The sequence below is a fragment of the Phyllobates terribilis genome, unplaced genomic scaffold (genome assembly GCF_046119375.1).
Source record: "Phyllobates terribilis strain yellow unplaced genomic scaffold, ASM4611937v1 Scaffold_1__5_contigs__length_1240528914, whole genome shotgun sequence".
Taxonomy (NCBI): domain Eukaryota; kingdom Metazoa; phylum Chordata; class Amphibia; order Anura; family Dendrobatidae; genus Phyllobates; species Phyllobates terribilis.
In genome coordinates, this window is record NW_027362761.1 from 622,016,186 (window position 1) to 622,036,844 (window position 20,659).

Below are 20,659 nucleotides of genomic sequence, written 5' to 3' on the forward strand. Positions count from 1 at the left end.
CGTTTTCTGCAGTACGAGGATCGGGCTGTGGATGTCCTACGCTTTCTGCAGTACGAGGATCAGCCTGTAGATCTCCTACGTTTTCTGCAGTACGAGGATCGGGCTGTGGATGTCCTACGCTTTCTGCAGTACGAGGATCGGACTGTAGATATCCTACGCTTTCTGCAGTATGAGGATCGGGCTGGGGATCTCCTACGCTTTCTGCAGTACGAGGATCGGGCTGTAGATCTACGCTTTCTGCGGTACAAGGATCGGGCTGTAGATCTCCTACGCTTTCTGCAGTACGAGGATCAGGCTGTAGATGTCCTACGTTTTCTGCAGTACGAGGATCGGGCTGGGGATCTCCTACGCTTTCTGCAGTATGAGGATCGGCCGTAGATCTTCTACGCTATCTGCAGTACGAGGATCGGGTTGTGGATCTCCTACGCTTTCTGCAGTACAAGGATCGGGCTGTGGATCTCCTACGCTTTCTGCAGTGCGAGGATCAGCCTGTAGATCTCCTACGCTTTCTGCAGTACGAGGATCGGGCTGTAGATCTCCTACGTTTTCTGCAGTACGAGGATCGGGCTGGGGATCTCCTACGCTTTCTGCAGTACGAGGATCGGGCTGTAGATCTCCTACACTTTTGGCAGTACGAGGATCGGGCTGTGGATCTCCTACGCTTTCTGCAGTATGAGGATCGGACTGGGGATCTTCTACGCTTTCGGCAGTACGAGGATCGGGCTGTAGATCTCCTACACTTTCTGTAGTATGAGGATCGGACTGGGGATCTCCTACGCTTTCTGCAGTATGAGGATCGGCCTGTAGATCTCCTACGCTTTCTGCAGTACGAGGATCGGGCTGTAGATCTCCTACGCTTTCTGCAGTACGAGGATCAGGCTGTAGATCTCCTATGCTTTCTGCAGTATGAGGATCGGCCTGTAGATCTCCTACGCTTTCTGCAGTACGAGGATCGACCTGTAGATATCCTATGCTTTCTGCAGTACGAGGATCAGACTGGGGATCTCCTACGCTTTCTGCGGTACGAGGATCGGGCTGTAGATCTCCTACGCTTTCTGCGGTACAAGGATCGGGCTGTAGATCTCCTACGCTTTCTGCAGTACGAGGATCGGGCTGTAGATCTCCTACACTTTCGGCAGTACGAGGATCGGGCTGTGGATCTCCTACGCTTTCTGCAGTATGAGGATCGGACTGGGGATCTTCTACGCTTTCGGCAGTACGAGGATCAGGCTGTAGATCTCCTACGCTTTCTGCAGTACGAGGATCGGGCTGTGGATCTCCTACGCTTTCTGCAGTATGAGGATCGGCCTGTAGATCTCCTACGCTTTCTGCAGTACGAGGATCGGGCTGTAGATCTCCTACGCTTTCTGCAGTACGAGGATCAGGCTGTAGATCTCCTATGCTTTCTGCAGTATGAGGATCGGCCTGTAGATCTCCTACGCTTTCTGCAGTACGAGGATCGGGCTGTAGATCTCCTACGCTTTCTGCAGTACGAGGATCGGCCGTAGATCTACGCTTTCTGCAGTACGAGGATCGGACTGGGGATCTCCTACGCTTTCTGCAGTACGAAGATCGGGCTGTAGATCTCCTACGCTTTCTGCAGTACGAGGATCAGGCTGTAGATCTACGCTTTCTGCAGTACAAGGATCGGGCTGTAGATCTCCTACGCTTTCTGCAGTACGAGGATCGGGCTGTAGATCTCCTACGCTTTCTGCAGTACGAGGATCGGCCTGTAGATCTCCTACGCTTTCTGCAGTACGAGGATGGGCCTGTAGATCTCCTACGCTTTCTGCAGTACGAGGATCGGGCTGTAGATCTCCTACGCTTTCTGCAGTACGAGGATCGGGCTGTAGATCTCCTACGCTTTCTGCAGTACGAGGATCGGGCTGTAGATCTCCTACGCTTTCTGCAGTATGAGGATCGGCCTGTAGATCTCCTACGCTTTCTGCAGTACGAGGATCGGCCGTAGATCTACGCTTTCTGCAGTACGAGGATCGGGCTGGGGATCTCCTACGCTTTCTGCAGTACGAGGATCGGCCTGTAGATCTCCTACGCTTTCTGCAGTACTAGGATCAGGCTGTAGATCTCCTACGCTTTCTGCAGTACGAGGATGGGCCTGTAGATCTCCTACGCTTTCTGCAGTACGAGGATCGGCCTGTAGATCTCCTACGCTTTCTGCAGTACAAGGATCGGGCTGTAGATCTCCTACGCTTTCTGCAGTATGAGGATCGGCCTGTAGATCTCCTACGCTTTCTGCAGTACGAGGATCGGGCTGTAGATCTCCTACGCTTTCTGCAGTACGAGGATCAGGCTGTAGATCTCCTACGCTTTCTGCAGTACGAGGATCGGCCGTAGATCTACGCTTTCTGCAGTACGAGGATGGGCCTGTAGATCTCCTACGCTTTCTGCAGTACGAGGATCAGGCTGTAGATCTCCTACGCTTTCTGCAGTACGAGGATCAGGCTGTAGATCTCCTACGCTTTCTGCAGTACGAGGATCGGCCGTAGATCTACGCTTTCTGCAGTACGAGGATCGGGCTGGGGATCTCCTACGCTTTCTGCAGTACGAGGATCGGGCTGTAGATCTCCTACGCTTTCTGCAGTACGAGGATCGGGCTGTGGATCTCCTACGCTTTCTGCAGTATGAGGATCGGCCTGTAGATCTCCTACGCTTTCTGCAGTACGAGGATCAGGCTGTAGATCTCCTACGCTTTCTGCAGTACGAGGATCAGGCTGTAGATCTCCTACGCTTTCTGCAGTACGAGGATCGGCCGTAGATCTACGCTTTCTGCAGTACGAGGATGGGCCTGTAGATCTCCTATGCTTTCTGCAGTACGAGGATCGGGCTGTAGATCTCCTACGCTTTCTGCAGTACGAGGATCGGGCTGTAGATCTCCTACGCTTTCTGCAGTACGAGGATCGGGCTGTAGATCTCCTACGCTTTCTGCAGTACGAGGATCGGGCTGTAGATCTCCTACGCTTTCTGCAGTACGAGGATCGGGCTGTAGATCTCCTACGCTTTCTGCAGTACGAGGATCGGGCTGTGGATCTCCTACGCTTTCTGCAGTGCGAGGATCGGGCTGTAGATCTCCTACGCTTTCTGCAGTACGAGGATCGGGCTGTAGATCTCCTACGCTTTCTGCAGTACGAGGATCGGGCTGTAGATCTCCTACGCTTTCTGCAGTACGAGGATCGGGCTGTAGATCTCCTACGCTTTCTGCAGTACGAGGATCGGGCTGTGGATCTCCTACGCTTTCTGCAGTATGAGGATCGGCCTGTAGATCTCCTACGCTTTCTGCAGTACGAGGATCGGGCTGTAGATCTCCTACGCTTTCTGCAGTACGAGGATCAGGCTGTAGATCTCCTATGCTTTCTGCAGTATGAGAATCGGCCTGTAGATCTCCTACGCTTTCTGCAGTACGAGGATCGGCCGTAGATCTACGCTTTCTGCAGTACGAGGATCGGACTGGGGATCTCCTACGCTTTCTGCAGTACGAAGATCGGGCTGTAGATCTCCTACGCTTTCTGCAGTACGAGGATCAGGCTGTAGATCTACGCTTTCTGCAGTACGAGGATCGGGCTGTAGATCTCCTACGCTTTCTGCAGTACGAGGATTGGGCTGTAGATCTCCTACGCTTTCTGCAGTACGAGGATCGGGCTGTAGAAGTCCTACGCTTTCTGCAGTACGAGGATGGGCCTTTAGATCTCCTACGCTTTCTGCAGTACGAGGATCGGGCTGTAGATCTCCTACGCTTTCTGCAGTACGAGGATCGGGCTGTAGATCTCCTACGCTTTCTGCAGTACGAGGATCGGGCTGTAGATCTCCTACGCTTTCTGCAGTATGAGGATCGGCCTGTAGATCTCCTACGCTTTCTGCAGTACGAGGATCGGCCGTAGATCTACGCTTTCTGCAGTACGAGGATCGGGCTGGGGATCTCCTACGCTTTCTGCAGTACGAGGATCGGGCTGTAGATCTCCTACGCTTTCTGCAGTACGAGGATCGGGCTGTAGATCTTCTACGCTTTCTGCAGTACGAGGATCAGGCTGCAGATCTCCTACGCTTTCTGCAGTACGAGGATCGGGCTGTAGATCTCCTACGCTTTCTGCAGTACGAGGATCGGGCTGTAGATCTCCTACGCTTTCTGCAGTACGAGGTTCGGCCTGTAGATCTCCTACGCTTTCTGCAGTACGAGGATCGGGCTGTAGATCTCCTAGGCTTTCTGCAGTACGAGGATCGGGCTGTAGATCTCCTACGCTTTCTGCAGTACGAGGATCAGGCTGTAGATCTCCTACGCTTTCTGCAGTACGAGGATCGGGCTGTAGATCTCCTACGCTTTCTGCGGTACAAGGATCGGGCTGTGGATCTCCTACGCTTTCTGCAGTATGAGAATCGGGCTGTGGATCTTCTACGCTTTCTGCAGTACGAGGATCGGGCTGTAGATCTCCTACGCTTTCTGCAGTACAAGGATCGGGCTGTAGATCTCCTACGCTTTCTGCAGTACGAGGATCGGCCTGTAGATCTCCTACACTTTCTGCGGTACGAGGATCGGCCTTTAGATCTCCTACGCTTTCTGCAGTACGAGGATCGGGCTGTGGATCGCCTACGCTTTCTGCGATACAAGGATCGGGCTGTGGATCTCCTACGCTTTCTGCAGTATGAGGATGGGGCTGTGGATCTCCTACGCTTTCTGTAGTATGAGGATCGGGGCTGTTGATCTCCTATGCTTTCTGCAGTATGAGGATCGGGCTGTGGATCTCCTACGCTTTCTGCTGTACAATTATTGGGCTGTGGATCTCCTACGCTTTCTCCAGTACGAGGATCGGGCTGTAGATCTCCTACGCTTTCTGCAGTACGAGGATCGGGCTGTAGATCTCCTACACTTTCTGCGGTACGAGGATCGGCCTGTAGATCTCCTATGCTTTCTGCAGTACGAGGATCGGGCTGTAGATCTCCTACGCTTTCTGCAGTACGAGGATCGGCCTGTAGATCTCCTACGCTTTTTGCAGTACGAGGATCGGGCTGTAGATCTCCTACGCTTTCTGCAGTATGAGGATGGGGCTGTGGATTTCCTACGCTTTCTGTAGTATGAGGATCGGGCTGTGGATCTCCTACACTTTCTGCAGTATGAGGATGGGGCTGTGGATATCCTATGCTTTCTGCAGTATGAGGATCGGGCTGTGGATCTCCTACGCTTTCTGCTGTACAATTATTGGGCTGTGGATCTTATACGCTTTCTGCAGTACGAGGTTCGGCCTGTAGATCTCCTACGCTTTCTGCAGTACGAGGATCGGGCTGTAGATCTCCTACGCTTTCTGCAGTACGAGGATCAGGCTGTAGATCTCCTACGCTTTCTGCAGTACGAGGATCGGGCTGTAGATCTCCTACGCTTTCTGCGGTACAAGGATCGGGCTGTGGATCTCCTACGCTTTCTGCAGTACGAGGATCGGGCTGTAGATCTCCTACGCTTTCTGCAGTACGAGTATCGGCCGTAAATCTCCTACGCTTTCTGCAGTATGAGGATCGGCCGTAGATCTCCTACGCTATCTGCAGTACGAGGATCGGGTTGTGGATCTCCTATGCTTTCTGCAGTACAAGGATCGGGCTGTGGATCTCCTACGCTTTCTGCAGTGCGAGGATCAGCCTGTAGATCTCCTACGCTTTCTGCAGTACGAGGATCGGGCTGTGGATCTGCTATGCTTTCTGCAGTACGAGGATCAGACTGTAGATCTCCTACGTTTTCTGCAGTACGAGGATCGGGCTGTGGATGTCCTACGCTTTCTGCAGTACGACGATCAGCCTGTAGATCTCCTACGTTTTCTGCAGTACGAGGATCGGGCTGTGGATGTCCTACGCTTTCTGCAGTACGAGGATCGGACTGTAGATATCCTACGCTTTCTGCAGTATGAGGATCGGGCTGGGGATCTCCTACGCTTTTTGCAGTACGAGGATCGGGCTGTAGATCTACGCTTTCTGCGGTACAACGATCGGGCTGTAGATCTCCTACGCTTTCTGCAGTACGAGGATCAGGCTGTAGATCTCCTACGTTTTCTGCAGTACGAGGATCGGGCTGGGGATCTCCTACGCTTTCTGCAGTATGAGGATCGGCCGTAGATCTCCTACGCTATCTGCAGTACGAGGATCGGGTTGTGGATCTCCTACGCTTTCTGCAGTACAAGGATCGGGCTGTGGATCTCCTACGCTTTCTGTAGTATGAGGATCGGACTGGGGATCTCCTACGCTTTCTGCAGTATGAGGATCGGCCTGTAGATCTCCTACGCTTTCTGCAGTACGAGGATCGGGCTGTAGATCTCCTACGCTTTCTGCAGTACGAGGATCGGGCTGTAGATCTCCTATGCTTTCTGCAGTATGAGGATCGGCCTGTAGATCTCCTACGCTTTCTGCAGTACGAGGATCGACCTGTAGATATCCTATGCTTTCTGCAGTACGAGGATCAGACTGGGGATCTCCTACGCTTTCTGCGGTACGAGGATCGGGCTGTAGATCTCCTACGCTTTCTGCGGTACAAGGATCGGGCTGTAGATCTCCTACGCTTTCTGCAGTACGAGGATCGGGCTGTAGATCTCCTACGCTTTCGGCAGTACGAGGATCGGGCTGTGGATCTCCTACGCTTTCTGCAGTATGAGGATCGGACTGGGGATCTTCTACGCTTTCGGCAGTACGAGGATCAGGCTGTAGATCTCCTACGCTTTCTGCAGTACGAGGATCGGGCTGTGGATCTCCTACGCTTTCTGCAGTACGAGGATCGGGCTGTAGATCTCCTACGCTTTCTGCAGTACGAGGATCGGCCTTTAGATCTCCTACGCTTTCTGCAGTACGAGGATCGGGCTGTGGATCGCCTACGCTTTCTGCGATACAAGGATCGGGCTGTGGATCTCCTACGCTTTCTGCAGTATGAGGATGGGGCTGTGGATCTCCTACGCTTTCTGTAGTATGAGGATCGGGGCTGTTGATCTCCTATGCTTTCTGCAGTATGAGGATCGGGCTGTGGATCTCCTACGCTTTCTGCTGTACAATTATTGGGCTGTGGATCTCCTACGCTTTCTCCAGTACGAGGATCGGGCTGTAGATCTCCTACGCTTTCTGCAGTACGAGGATCGGGCTGTAGATCTCCTACACTTTCTGCGGTACGAGGATCGGCCTGTAGATCTCCTACGCTTTCTGCAGTACGAGGATCGGGCTGTAGATCTCCTACGCTTTCTGCAGTACGAGGATCGGCCTGTAGATCTCCTACGCTTTTTGCAGTACGAGGATCGGGCTGTGGATCTCCTACGCTTTCTGCAGTATGAGGATGGGGCTGTGGATTTCCTACGCTTTCTGTAGTATGAGGATCGGGCTGTGGATCTCCTACACTTTCTGCAGTATGAGGATGGGGCTGTGGATATCCTATGCTTTCTGCAGTATGAGGATCGGGCTGTGGATCTCCTACGCTTTCTGCTGTACAATTATTGGGCTGTGGATCTTATACGCTTTCTGCAGTACGAGGTTCGGCCTGTAGATCTCCTACGCTTTCTGCAGTACGAGGATCGGGCTGTAGATCTCCTACGCTTTCTGCAGTACGAGGATCAGGCTGTAGATCTCCTACGCTTTCTGCAGTACGAGGATCGGGCTGTAGATCTCCTACGCTTTCTGCGGTACAAGGATCGGGCTGTGGATCTCCTACGCTTTCTGCAGTACGAGGATCGGGCTGTAGATCTCCTACGCTTTCTGCAGTACGAGTATCGGCCGTAAATCTCCTACGCTTTCTGCAGTATGAGGATCGGCCGTAGATCTCCTACGCTATCTGCAGTACGAGGATCGGGTTGTGGATCTCCTATGCTTTCTGCAGTACAAGGATCGGGCTGTGGATCTCCTACGCTTTCTGCAGTGCGAGGATCAGCCTGTAGATCTCCTACGCTTTCTGCAGTACGAGGATCGGGCTGTGGATCTGCTATGCTTTCTGCAGTACGAGGATCAGACTGTAGATCTCCTACGTTTTCTGCAGTACGAGGATCGGGCTGTGGATGTCCTACGCTTTCTGCAGTACGACGATCAGCCTGTAGATCTCCTACGTTTTCTGCAGTACAAGGATCGGCCTGTAGATCTCCTACGCTTTCTGCAGTATGAGGATCGGGCTGGGGATCTCCTACGCTTTTTGCAGTACGAGGATCGGGCTGTAGATCTACGCTTTCTGCGGTACAACGATCGGGCTGTAGATCTCCTACGCTTTCTGCAGTACGAGGATCAGGCTGTAGATCTCCTACGTTTTCTGCAGTACGAGGATCGGGCTGGGGATCTCCTACGCTTTCTGCAGTATGAGGATCGGCCGTAGATCTCCTACGCTATCTGCAGTACGAGGATCGGGTTGTGGATCTCCTACGCTTTCTGCAGTACAAGGATCGGGCTGTGGATCTCCTACGCTTTCTGTAGTATGAGGATCGGACTGGGGATCTCCTACGCTTTCTGCAGTATGAGGATCGGCCTGTAGATCTCCTACGCTTTCTGCAGTACGAGGATCGGGCTGTAGATCTCCTACGCTTTCTGCAGTACGAGGATCGGGCTGTAGATCTCCTATGCTTTCTGCAGTATGAGGATCGGCCTGTAGATCTCCTACGCTTTCTGCAGTACGAGGATCGACCTGTAGATATCCTATGCTTTCTGCAGTACGAGGATCAGACTGGGGATCTCCTACGCTTTCTGCGGTACGAGGATCGGGCTGTAGATCTCCTACGCTTTCTGCGGTACAAGGATCGGGCTGTAGATCTCCTACGCTTTCTGCAGTACGAGGATCGGGCTGTAGATCTCCTACGCTTTCGGCAGTACGAGGATCGGGCTGTGGATCTCCTACGCTTTCTGCAGTATGAGGATCGGACTGGGGATCTTCTACGCTTTCGGCAGTACGAGGATCAGGCTGTAGATCTCCTACGCTTTCTGCAGTACGAGGATCGGGCTGTGGATCTCCTACGCTTTCTGCAGTACGAGGATCGGGCTGTAGATCTCCTACGCTTTCTGCAGTACGAGGATCAGGCTGTAGATCTCCTATGCTTTCTGCAGTATGAGAATCGGCCTGTAGATCTCCTACGCTTTCTGCAGTACGAGGATCGGCCGTAGATCTACGCTTTCTGCAGTACGAGGATCGGACTGGGGATCTCCTACGCTTTCTGCAGTACGAAGATCGGGCTGTAGATCTCCTACGCTTTCTGCAGTACGAGGATCAGGCTGTAGATCTACGCTTTCTGCAGTACGAGGATCGGGCTGTAGATCTCCTACGCTTTCTGCAGTACGAGGATCGGGCTGTAGATCTCCTACGCTTTCTGCAGTACGAGGATCGGGCTGTAGATCTCCTACGCTTTCTGCAGTACGAGGATCGGGCTGTAGAAGTCCTACGCTTTCTGCAGTACGAAGATGGGCCTGTAGATTTCCTACGCTTTCTGCAGTACGAGGATCGGGCTGTAGATCTCCTACGCTTTCTGCAGTACGAGGATCGGGCTGTAGATCTCCTACGCTTTCTGCAGTACGAGGATCGGGCTGTAGATCTCCTACGCTTTCTGCAGTATGAGGATCGGCCTGTAGATCTCCTACGCTTTCTGCAGTACGAGGATCGGCCGTAGATCTACGCTTTCTGCAGTACGAGGATCGGGCTGGGGATCTCCTACGCTTTCTGCAGTACGAGGATCGGCCTGTAGATCTCCTACGCTTTCTGCAGTACTAGGATCAGGCTGTAGATCTCCTACGCTTTCTGCAGTACGAGGATGGGCCTGTAGATCTCCTACGCTTTCTGCAGTACGAGGATCGGGCTGTAGATCTCCTACGCTTTCTGCAGTACGAGGATCGGGCTGTAGATCTCCTACGCTTTCTGCAGTACGAGGATCGGGCTGTATATCTCCTACGCTTTCTGCAGTACGAGGATCGGGCTGTGGATCTCCTACGCTTTCTGCAGTATGAGGATCGGCCTGTAGATCTCCTACGCTTTCTGCAGTACGACGATCAGCCTGTAGATCTCCTACGCTTTCTGCAGTACGAGGATCAGGCTGTAGATCTCCTACGCTTTCTGCAGTACGAGGATGGGCCGTAGATCTACGCTTTCTGCAGTACGAGGATGGGCCTGTAGATCTCCTACGCTTTCTGCAGTACGAGGATCAGGCTGTAGATCTCCTACGCTTTCTGCAGTACGAGGATCGGCCGTAGATCTACGCTTTCTGCAGTACGAGGATCGGGCTGGGGATCTCCTACGCTTTCTGCAGTACGAGGATCGGCCTGTAGATCTCCTACGCTTTCTGCAGTACTAGGATCAGGCTGTAGATCTCCTACGCTTTCTGCAGTACGAGGATGGGCCTGTAGATCTCCTACGCTTTCTGCAGTACGAGGATCGGGCTGTAGATCTCCTACGCTTTCTGCAGTACGAGGATCGGGCTGTAGATCTCCTACGCTTTCTGCAGTACGAGGATCGGGCTGTAGATCTCCTACGCTTTCTGCAGTACGAGGATCGGGCTGTGGATCTCCTACGCTTTCTGCAGTATGAGGATCGGCCTGTAGATCTCCTACGCTTTCTGCAGTACGAGGATCGACCTGTAGATATCCTATGCTTTCTGCAGTACGAGGATCAGACTGGGGATCTCCTACGCTTTCTGCGGTACGAGGATCGGGCTGTAGATCTCCTACGCTTTCTGCGGTACAAGGATCGGGCTGTAGATCTCCTACGCTTTCTGCAGTACGAGGATCGGGCTGTAGATCTCCTACGCTTTCGGCAGTACGAGGATCGGGCTGTGGATCTCCTACGCTTTCTGCAGTATGAGGATCGGACTGGGGATCTTCTACGCTTTCGGCAGTACGAGGATCAGGCTGTAGATCTCCTACGCTTTCTGCAGTACGAGGATCGGGCTGTGGATCTCCTACGCTTTCTGCAGTACGAGGATCGGGCTGTAGATCTCCTACGCTTTCTGCAGTACGAGGATCGGCCTTTAGATCTCCTACGCTTTCTGCAGTACGAGGATCGGGCTGTGGATCGCCTACGCTTTCTGCGATACAAGGATCGGGCTGTGGATCTCCTACGCTTTCTGCAGTATGAGGATGGGGCTGTGGATCTCCTACGCTTTCTGTAGTATGAGGATCGGGGCTGTTGATCTCCTATGCTTTCTGCAGTATGAGGATCGGGCTGTGGATCTCCTACGCTTTCTGCTGTACAATTATTGGGCTGTGGATCTCCTACGCTTTCTCCAGTACGAGGATCGGGCTGTAGATCTCCTACGCTTTCTGCAGTACGAGGATCGGGCTGTAGATCTCCTACACTTTCTGCGGTACGAGGATCGGCCTGTAGATCTCCTACGCTTTCTGCAGTACGAGGATCGGGCTGTAGATCTCCTACGCTTTCTGCAGTACGAGGATCGGCCTGTAGATCTCCTACGCTTTTTGCAGTACGAGGATCGGGCTGTGGATCTCCTACGCTTTCTGCAGTATGAGGATGGGGCTGTGGATTTCCTACGCTTTCTGTAGTATGAGGATCGGGCTGTGGATCTCCTACACTTTCTGCAGTATGAGGATGGGGCTGTGGATATCCTATGCTTTCTGCAGTATGAGGATCGGGCTGTGGATCTCCTACGCTTTCTGCTGTACAATTATTGGGCTGTGGATCTTATACGCTTTCTGCAGTACGAGGTTCGGCCTGTAGATCTCCTACGCTTTCTGCAGTACGAGGATCGGGCTGTAGATCTCCTACGCTTTCTGCAGTACGAGGATCAGGCTGTAGATCTCCTACGCTTTCTGCAGTACGAGGATCGGGCTGTAGATCTCCTACGCTTTCTGCGGTACAAGGATCGGGCTGTGGATCTCCTACGCTTTCTGCAGTACGAGGATCGGGCTGTAGATCTCCTACGCTTTCTGCAGTACGAGTATCGGCCGTAAATCTCCTACGCTTTCTGCAGTATGAGGATCGGCCGTAGATCTCCTACGCTATCTGCAGTACGAGGATCGGGTTGTGGATCTCCTATGCTTTCTGCAGTACAAGGATCGGGCTGTGGATCTCCTACGCTTTCTGCAGTGCGAGGATCAGCCTGTAGATCTCCTACGCTTTCTGCAGTACGAGGATCGGGCTGTGGATCTGCTATGCTTTCTGCAGTACGAGGATCAGACTGTAGATCTCCTACGTTTTCTGCAGTACGAGGATCGGGCTGTGGATGTCCTACGCTTTCTGCAGTACGACGATCAGCCTGTAGATCTCCTACGTTTTCTGCAGTACGAGGATCGGGCTGTGGATGTCCTACGCTTTCTGCAGTACGAGGATCGGACTGTAGATATCCTACGCTTTCTGCAGTATGAGGATCGGGCTGGGGATCTCCTACGCTTTTTGCAGTACGAGGATCGGGCTGTAGATCTACGCTTTCTGCGGTACAACGATCGGGCTGTAGATCTCCTACGCTTTCTGCAGTACGAGGATCAGGCTGTAGATCTCCTACGTTTTCTGCAGTACGAGGATCGGGCTGGGGATCTCCTACGCTTTCTGCAGTATGAGGATCGGCCGTAGATCTCCTACGCTATCTGCAGTACGAGGATCGGGTTGTGGATCTCCTACGCTTTCTGCAGTACAAGGATCGGGCTGTGGATCTCCTACGCTTTCTGTAGTATGAGGATCGGACTGGGGATCTCCTACGCTTTCTGCAGTATGAGGATCGGCCTGTAGATCTCCTACGCTTTCTGCAGTACGAGGATCGACCTGTAGATATCCTATGCTTTCTGCAGTACGAGGATCAGACTGGGGATCTCCTACGCTTTCTGCGGTACGAGGATCGGGCTGTAGATCTCCTACGCTTTCGGCAGTACGAGGATCAGGCTGTAGATCTCCTACGCTTTCTGCAGTACGAGGATCGGGCTGTGGATCTCCTACGCTTTCTGCAGTACGAGGATCGGGCAGTAGATCTCCTACGCTTTCTGCAGTACGAGGATCAGGCTGTAGATCTCCTATGCTTTCTGCAGTATGAGAATCGGCCTGTAGATCTCCTACGCTTTCTGCAGTACGAGGATCGGCCGTAGATCTACGCTTTCTGCAGTACGAGGATCGGACTGGGGATCTCCTACGCTTTCTGCAGTACGAAGATCGGGCTGTAGATCTCCTACGCTTTCTGCAGTACGAGGATCAGGCTGTAGATCTACGCTTTCTGCAGTACGAGGATCGGGCTGTAGATCTCCTACGCTTTCTGCAGTACGAGGATCGGGCTGTAGATCTCCTACGCTTTCTGCAGTACGAGGATCGGGCTGTAGATCTCCTACGCTTTCTGCAGTACGAGGATCGGGCTGTAGAAGTCCTACGCTTTCTGCAGTACGAGGATGGGCCTGTAGATTTCCTACGCTTTCTGCAGTACGAGGATCGGGCTGTAGATCTCCTACGCTTTCTGCAGTACGAGGATCGGGCTGTAGATCTCCTACGCTTTCTGCAGTACGAGGATCGGGCTGTAGATCTCCTACGCTTTCTGCAGTATGAGGATCGGCCTGTAGATCTCCTACGCTTTCTGCAGTACGAGGATCGGCCGTAGATCTATGCTTTCTGCAGTACGAGGATCGGGCTGGGGATTTCCTACGCTTTCTGCAGTATGAGGATCGGCCTGTAGATCTCCTACGCTTTCTGCAGTACGAGGATCGGGCTGTGGATCTTCTACGCTTTCTGCAGTACGAGGATCGGGCTGTATATCTCCTACGCTTTCTGCAGTACGAGGATCGGGCTGTGGATCTCCTACGCTTTCTGCAGTATGAGGATCGGCCTGTAGATCTCCTACGCTTTCTGCAGTACGAGGATCAGGCTGTAGATCTCCTACGCTTTCTGCAGTACGAGGATCAGGCTGTAGATCTCCTACGCTTTCTGCAGTACGAGGATGGGCCGTAGATCTACGCTTTCTGCAGTACGAGGATGGGCCTGTAGATCTCCTACGCTTTCTGCAGTACGAGGATCAGGCTGTAGATCTCCTACGCTTTCTGCAGTACGAGGATCGGCCGTAGATCTACGCTTTCTGCAGTACGAGGATCGGGCTGGGGATCTCCTACGCTTTCTGCAGTACGAGGATCGGCCTGTAGATCTCCTACGCTTTCTGCAGTACTAGGATCAGGCTGTAGATCTCCTACGCTTTCTGCAGTACGAGGATGGGCCTGTAGATCTCCTACGCTTTCTGCAGTACGAGGATCGGGCTGTAGATCTCCTACGCTTTCTGCAGTACGAGGATCGGGCTGTAGATCTCCTACGCTTTCTGCAGTACGAGGATCGGGCTGTAGATCTCCTACGCTTTCTGCAGTACGAGGATCGGGCTGTGGATCTCCTACGCTTTCTGCAGTATGAGGATCGGCCTGTAGATCTCCTACGCTTTCTGCAGTACGAGGATCAGCCTGTAGATCTCCTACGCTTTCTGCAGTACGAGGATCAGGCTGTAGATCTCCTACGCTTTCTGCAGTACGAGGATAGGCCGTAGATCTACGCTTTCTGCAGTACGAGGATGGGCCTGTAGATCTCCTATGCTTTCTGCAGTACGAGGATCGGGCTGTAGATCTCCTACGCTTTCTGCAGTACGAGGATCGGGCTGTAGATCTCCTACGCTTTCTGCAGTACGAGGATCGGGCTGTAGATCTCCTACGCTTTCTGCAGTACGAGGATCGGGCTGTAGATCTCCTACGCTTTCTGCAGTACGAGGATCGGGCTGTAGATCTCCTACGCTTTCTGCAGTACGAGGATCGGGCTGTGGATCTCCTACGCTTTCTGCAGTACGAGGATCGGGCTGTAGATCTCCTACGCTTTCTGCAGTACGAGGATCGGGCTGTAGATCTCCTACGCTTTCTGCAGTACGAGGATCGGGCTGTAGATCTCCTACGCTTTCTGCAGTACGAGGATCGGGCTGTAGATCTCCTACGCTTTCTGCAGTACGAGGATCGGGCTGTAGATCTCCTACGCTTTCTGCAGTACGAGGATCAGGCTGTAGATCTCCTATGCTTTCTGCAGTATGAGAATCGGCCTGTAGATCTCCTACGCTTTCTGCAGTACGAGGATCGGCCGTAGATCTACGCTTTCTGCAGTACGAGGATCGGACTGGGGATCTCCTACGCTTTCTGCAGTACGAAGATCGGGCTGTAGATCTCCTACGCTTTCTGCAGTACGAGGATCGGGCTGTAGATCTCCTACGCTTTCTGCAGTACGAGGATCGGGCTGTAGATCTCCTACGCTTTCTGCAGTACGAGGATCGGGCTGTAGATCTCCTACGCTTTCTGCAGTACGAGGATCGGGCTGTAGATCTCCTACGCTTTCTGCAGTACGAGGATCGGGCTGTAGATCTCCTACGCTTTCTGCAGTACGAGGATCGGGCTGTAGATCTCCTACGCTTTCTGCGATACAAGGATCGGGCTGTGGATGTCCTACGCTTTCTGCAGTACGAGGATCGGGCTGTGGATGTCCTACGCTTTCTGCAGTACGAGGATCGGCCGTAGATCTACGCTTTCTGCAGTACGAGGAACGGGCTGGGGATCTCCTACGCTTTCTGCAGTACGAGGATCGGCCTGTAGATCTCCTACGCTTTCTGCAGTACTAGGATCAGGCTGTAGATCTCCTACGCTTTCTGCAGTACGAGGATCGGCCTGTAGATCTCCTACGCTTTCTGCAGTACGAGGATCGGCCTGTAGATCTCCTACGCTTTCTGCAGTACGAGGATCGGGCTGGGGATCTCCTACGCTTTCTGCAGTACGAGGATGGGCCTGTGGATCTCCTACGCTTTCTGCAGTACGAGGATCAGGCTGTAGATCTCCTACGCTTTCTGCAGTACGAGGATCGGCCGTAGATCTACGCTTTCTGCAGTACGAGGATGGGCCTGTAGATCTCCTACGCTTTCTGCAGTACGAGGATCAGGCTGTAGATCTCCTACGCTTTCTGCAGTACGAGGATCGGGCTGTAGATCTCCTACGCTTTCTGCAGTACGAGGACCGGCCGTAGATCTACGCTTTCTGCAGTACGAGGATCGGGCTGGGGATCTCCTACGCTTTCTGCAGTACGAGGATCGGCCTGTAGATCTCCTACGCTTTCTGCAGTACTAGGATCAGGCTGTAGATCTCCTACGCTTTCTGCAGTACGAGGATGGGCCTGTAGATCTCCTACGCTTTCTGCAGTACGAGGATCGGGCTGTAGATCTCCTACGCTTTCTGCAGTACGAGGATCAGGCTGTAGATCTCCTACGCTTTCTGCAGTACGAGGATCAGGCTGTAGATCTCCTACGCTTTCTGCAGTACGAGGATTGGCCGTAGATCTACGCTTTCTGCAGTACGAGGATGGGCCTGTAGATCTCCTATGCTTTCTGCAGTACGAGGATCGGGCTGTAAATCTCCTACGCTTTCTGCAGTATGAGGATTGGGCTGTAGATCTCCTACGCTTTCTGCAGTACGAGGATCGGGCTGTAGATCTCCTACGCTTTCTGCAGTACGAGGATCGGGCTGTAGATCTCCTACGCTTTCTGCAGTACGAGGATCGGGCTGTAGATCTCCTACGCTTTCTGCAGTACGAGGATCGGGCTGTAGATCTCCTACGCTTTCTGCAGTACGAGGATCGGGCTGTAGATCTCCTACGCTTTCTGCAGTACGAGGATCGGGCTGTAGATCTCCTACGCTTTCTGCAGTACGAGGATCGGGCTGTATATCTCCTGTACTTCCTGCTGTACGCAGCACTCCACTTTTCATCTCGGCTGTGTATGTGGGATGTAGTGAGGACTTCCCGGGCAGGGTGATGTCAGACCTCCCTGTGTGGCTGCAGCAGTTGGTACGTTCTCTTCAAGCGCACACAGGATGTGTGGCGCCACCTATCTTCTAACCAGGTTCTTGATGGTTTATTTTGTAATGATCCAGCTGTGGAAATAAGGTTCAGTGAGGAAAAGAAGGCAAATCCCTCCATAGAGAAGCAGGCATCACAGACGCTATTACCCCCGACTCTTCAGTTTCCTCCTCCACCCCTACGTAACTCTGTAATGGGTGCAGGAGGAAACCGAAGATCTTCTATAGAATGAGACATTCGGGGGATTGCTAGTGACATAGCTCCGCTTTATTACATGACAGAATATAAATATATACAAATCTCAGTGCAACGCAAATCATAATGCGGCCCCCAGACAATTTCCAGAAAGTGCTTCCCCCCATCCACGATGATGGGGTTCCCGCCCCTCTGGGCTCAGCCGGAGGGAGAAATCACCACAGTAAGGGACGAGACCCGGCGTGGACCTCTGCAGTCTCTATTTACATCTCGTCCGAGTGCAGCGGGCTAATAATGACGCTGCGCCCCTTCTCCAGCCATACCGCCTTGTCCTGAATGACAGGCAATTCTTCCGGTGGGTCGGAGAAGTGGGTGGGTACAGGGTCCGGCTGCCCCTTGGCCCCAGGCAGCTTCTTTGGATCAAGGTCTGAGGAGGAATTACTGTTGATAGGTTTAGATTCAGCAGTTCCCACGTCCTGGATTTCAGGGGTGTCGTTCTGTGCACCCTGAAGGGACGGCTCCAGATGTAGCTCATGGTGGGACAGGTCCAGCCGAGGGGGCTCTTGAGAGGGTCCCGCTGGAGTCCTTTCTAAAACAACCTTCTCCACGCGTGCTTCCTGCTCATCCGTGTCTGTGGCGACAACGCTCAACGAGGGAGCGGTGGGAACGCCACGCAGCTGACGAGAATGAACGACTGAAAGAGGAATGGCACAATGTCATGTGACTGGACAGCGTATACAACGCCCCACCCCCCTCCACTTATACAACGCCCCACCCCCCTCCACTTATACAACGCCCCACCCCCCCCACTTATACAACGCCCCCCCCCCACTTATACAACGCCCCACCCCCTCCACTTATACAACGCCCCACCCCCCCTCCACTTATACAACGCCCCACCCCCCCCACTTATACAACGCCCCACCCCCCTCCACTTATACAACGCCCCACCCCCCCTCCACTTATACAACGCCCCACCCCCCCTCCACTTATACAACGCCCCACCCCCCCCACTTATACAACGCCCCACCCCCCCCACTTATACAACGCCCCACCCCCCTCCACTTATACAACGCCCCACCCCCCCTCCACTTATACAACGCCCCACCCCCCCTCCACTTATACAACGCCCCACCCCCCCACTTATACAACGCCCCCCCCCCACACTTATACAACGCCCCACCCCCCAGTGTTCTACCTTCACCAGGAACAGCCCTATAATTGCCTCCAAACACAGTCCTGAGGGTGATGGGAGTGCGAGAGGGGCTTCCCATATAACGTATAGGATGGGGTGGGGGGACACATATACTGTAACTAGGGAATGGGGGGGCACACTGAGTAGGGGGAAGTGCATGCATTACAAGTTCTGTCTTCTATAAAGCAAGATACGTCTACCACGGTCAGACATCTGAACACCCACATAACGCCGACGAACCGAGCTCCAGCACTCACCTCCACGGAGATCGCGTTGGCCGATATTGAGCCCAAATGGGTAGAGACTGGGAAAGAGAATGAGGCAGAAAGACAGCGCCAGGACCTGGAGAGGAAAGGGAGACAGCCGGGATAAGGGTCCGTGCCGGGCAGAAGGCTACAGCCACCAACAAGCACACTCACCATTACGCAGGTGCTGGAGGAGGTGGTCTTGGCTCCAGACTGGCTGAGCAGAGCCTGCAGGTTTCTCAGCTGCTGGATGAGAGAGCTGCAGAGGAGCACAAGTCCCTGTTACAGTACAGCTTATGGTAATTACTAGTCAGATGACGTAAGGGCGGGGCTTAAACCAGTGGGATGAGCTAATTACATAAAGAAACTATAAATACAGGAGATAAAGTCACCGCCCACAGGTAAATCCATGGTTGTGGAGTCTGCATAAAATGGAAAGACTCCTAAATTATATAATACATTGGGTTCATTAGCACAATGCAGGACCAATGACCAGTGCTGCACTTTATGGACACGCTCAGTAGTGAGGCAGTGCTGCACTTTATGTACACGCTCAGTAGTGAGGCAGTGCTGCACTTTATGTACATGCTCAGTAGTGAGGCAGTGCTGCACTTTATGTACATGCTCAGTAGTGAGGCAGTGCTGCACTTTATGGACACGCTCAGTAGTGAGGCAGTGCTGCACTTTATGGACACGCTCAGTAGTGAGGCAGTGCTGCACTTTATGTACACGCTCAGTAGTGAGGCAGTGCTGCACTTTATGGACACGCTCAGTAGTGAGGCAGTGCTGCACTTTATGTACACGCTCAGTAGTGACCAGTGCTGCACTTTATGGACACGCTCAGTAGTGAGGCAGTGCTGCGCTTTAGGGACACGCTCAGTAGTGAGGCAGTGCTGCACTTTATGGACACGCTCAGTAGTGAGGCAGTGCTGCACTTTATGGACACGCTCAGTAGTGAGGCAGTGCTGCACTTTATGGACACGCTCAGTAGTGAGGCAGTGCTGCACTTTATGGACACGCTCAGTAGTGAGGCAGTGCTGCGCTTTAGGGACACGCTCAGTAGTGAGGCAGTGCTGCACTTTAGGGACACGCTCAGTAGTGAGGCAGTGCTGCACTTTATGGACACGCTCAGTAGTGAGGCAGTGCTGCGCTTTATGGACACGCTCAGTAGTGAGGCAGTGCTGCACTTTATGGACACGCTCAGTAGTGAGGCAGTGCTGCACTTTATGGACACGCTCAGTAGTGAGGCAGTGCTGCGCTTTATGTACACGCTCAGTAGTGAGGCAGTGCTGCACTTTATGTACACGCTCAGTAGTGACCAGTGCTGCACTTTATGGACACGCTCAGTAGTGAGGCAGTGCTGCGCTTTATGGACACGCTCAGTAGTGAGGCAGTGCTGCGCTTTATGGACACGCTCAGTAGTGAGGCAGTGCTGCACTTTATGGACACGCTCAGTAGTGAGGCAGTGCTGCGCTTTATGTACATGCTCAGTAGTGAGGCAGTGCTGCGCTTTATGTACATGCTCAGTAGTGAGGCAGTGCTGCGCTTTATGTACACGCTCAGTAGTGAGGCAGTGCTGCACTTTATGTACACGCTCAGTAGTGAGGCAGTGCTGCACTTTATGTACACGCTCAGTAGTGACCAGTGCTGCACTTTATGTACACGCTCAGTAGTGACCAGTGCTGCACATTATGGACACGCTCAGTAGCGAGGCAGTGCTGCGCTTTATGTACATGCTCAGTAGTGAGGCAGTGCTGCGCTTTATGGACACGCTCAGTAGTGAGGCAGTGCTGCGCTTTATGGACACGCTCAGTAGTGTGGCAGTGCTGCACTTTATGTACACGCTCAGTAGTAAGGCAGTGCTGCACTTTATGGACACACTCCGTAGTGAGGCAGTGCTGCACTTTAGGGACACGCTCAGTAGTGACCAGTGCTGCACTTTATGGACACGCTCAGTAGTGACCAGTGCTGCACTTTATGTACACGCTCAGTAGTGAGGCAGTGCTGCACTTTATGGACACGCTCAGTAGTGACCAGTGCTGCACTTTATGGACACGCTCAGTAGTGAGGCAGTGCTGCACTTTATGTACACGCTCAGTAGTGACCAGTGCTGCACTTTATGTACACGCTCAGTAGTGAGGCAGTGCTGCACTTTATGTACACGCTCAGAAGTGAGGCAGTGCTGCACTTTATGTACACGCTCAGTAGTGACCAGTGCTGCACTTTATGGACACGCTCAGTAGT

General features: G+C 53.0%; 1 protein-coding gene across 1 annotated transcript in view; it reads right to left on the reverse strand.

The window, feature by feature from the left end:
- Positions 1 to 17,025: 17,025 nt before the first annotated feature.
- Positions 17,026 to 20,659, reverse strand: part of CREB3 (cAMP responsive element binding protein 3) — a 123,355-nt gene continuing 119,721 nt past the window's right edge. The window contains exons 8-10 of the mRNA XM_073684464.1: positions 18,590 to 18,674; positions 18,428 to 18,512; positions 17,026 to 17,669 (exon numbers count right to left, since the gene is read on the reverse strand). Of these exons, the coding sequence (XP_073540565.1) occupies positions 17,239 to 17,669; positions 18,428 to 18,512; positions 18,590 to 18,674 (601 nt within the window). The 3' untranslated portion in view covers positions 17,026 to 17,238. The remainder of the gene's footprint in view (positions 17,670 to 18,427; positions 18,513 to 18,589; positions 18,675 to 20,659) is intronic.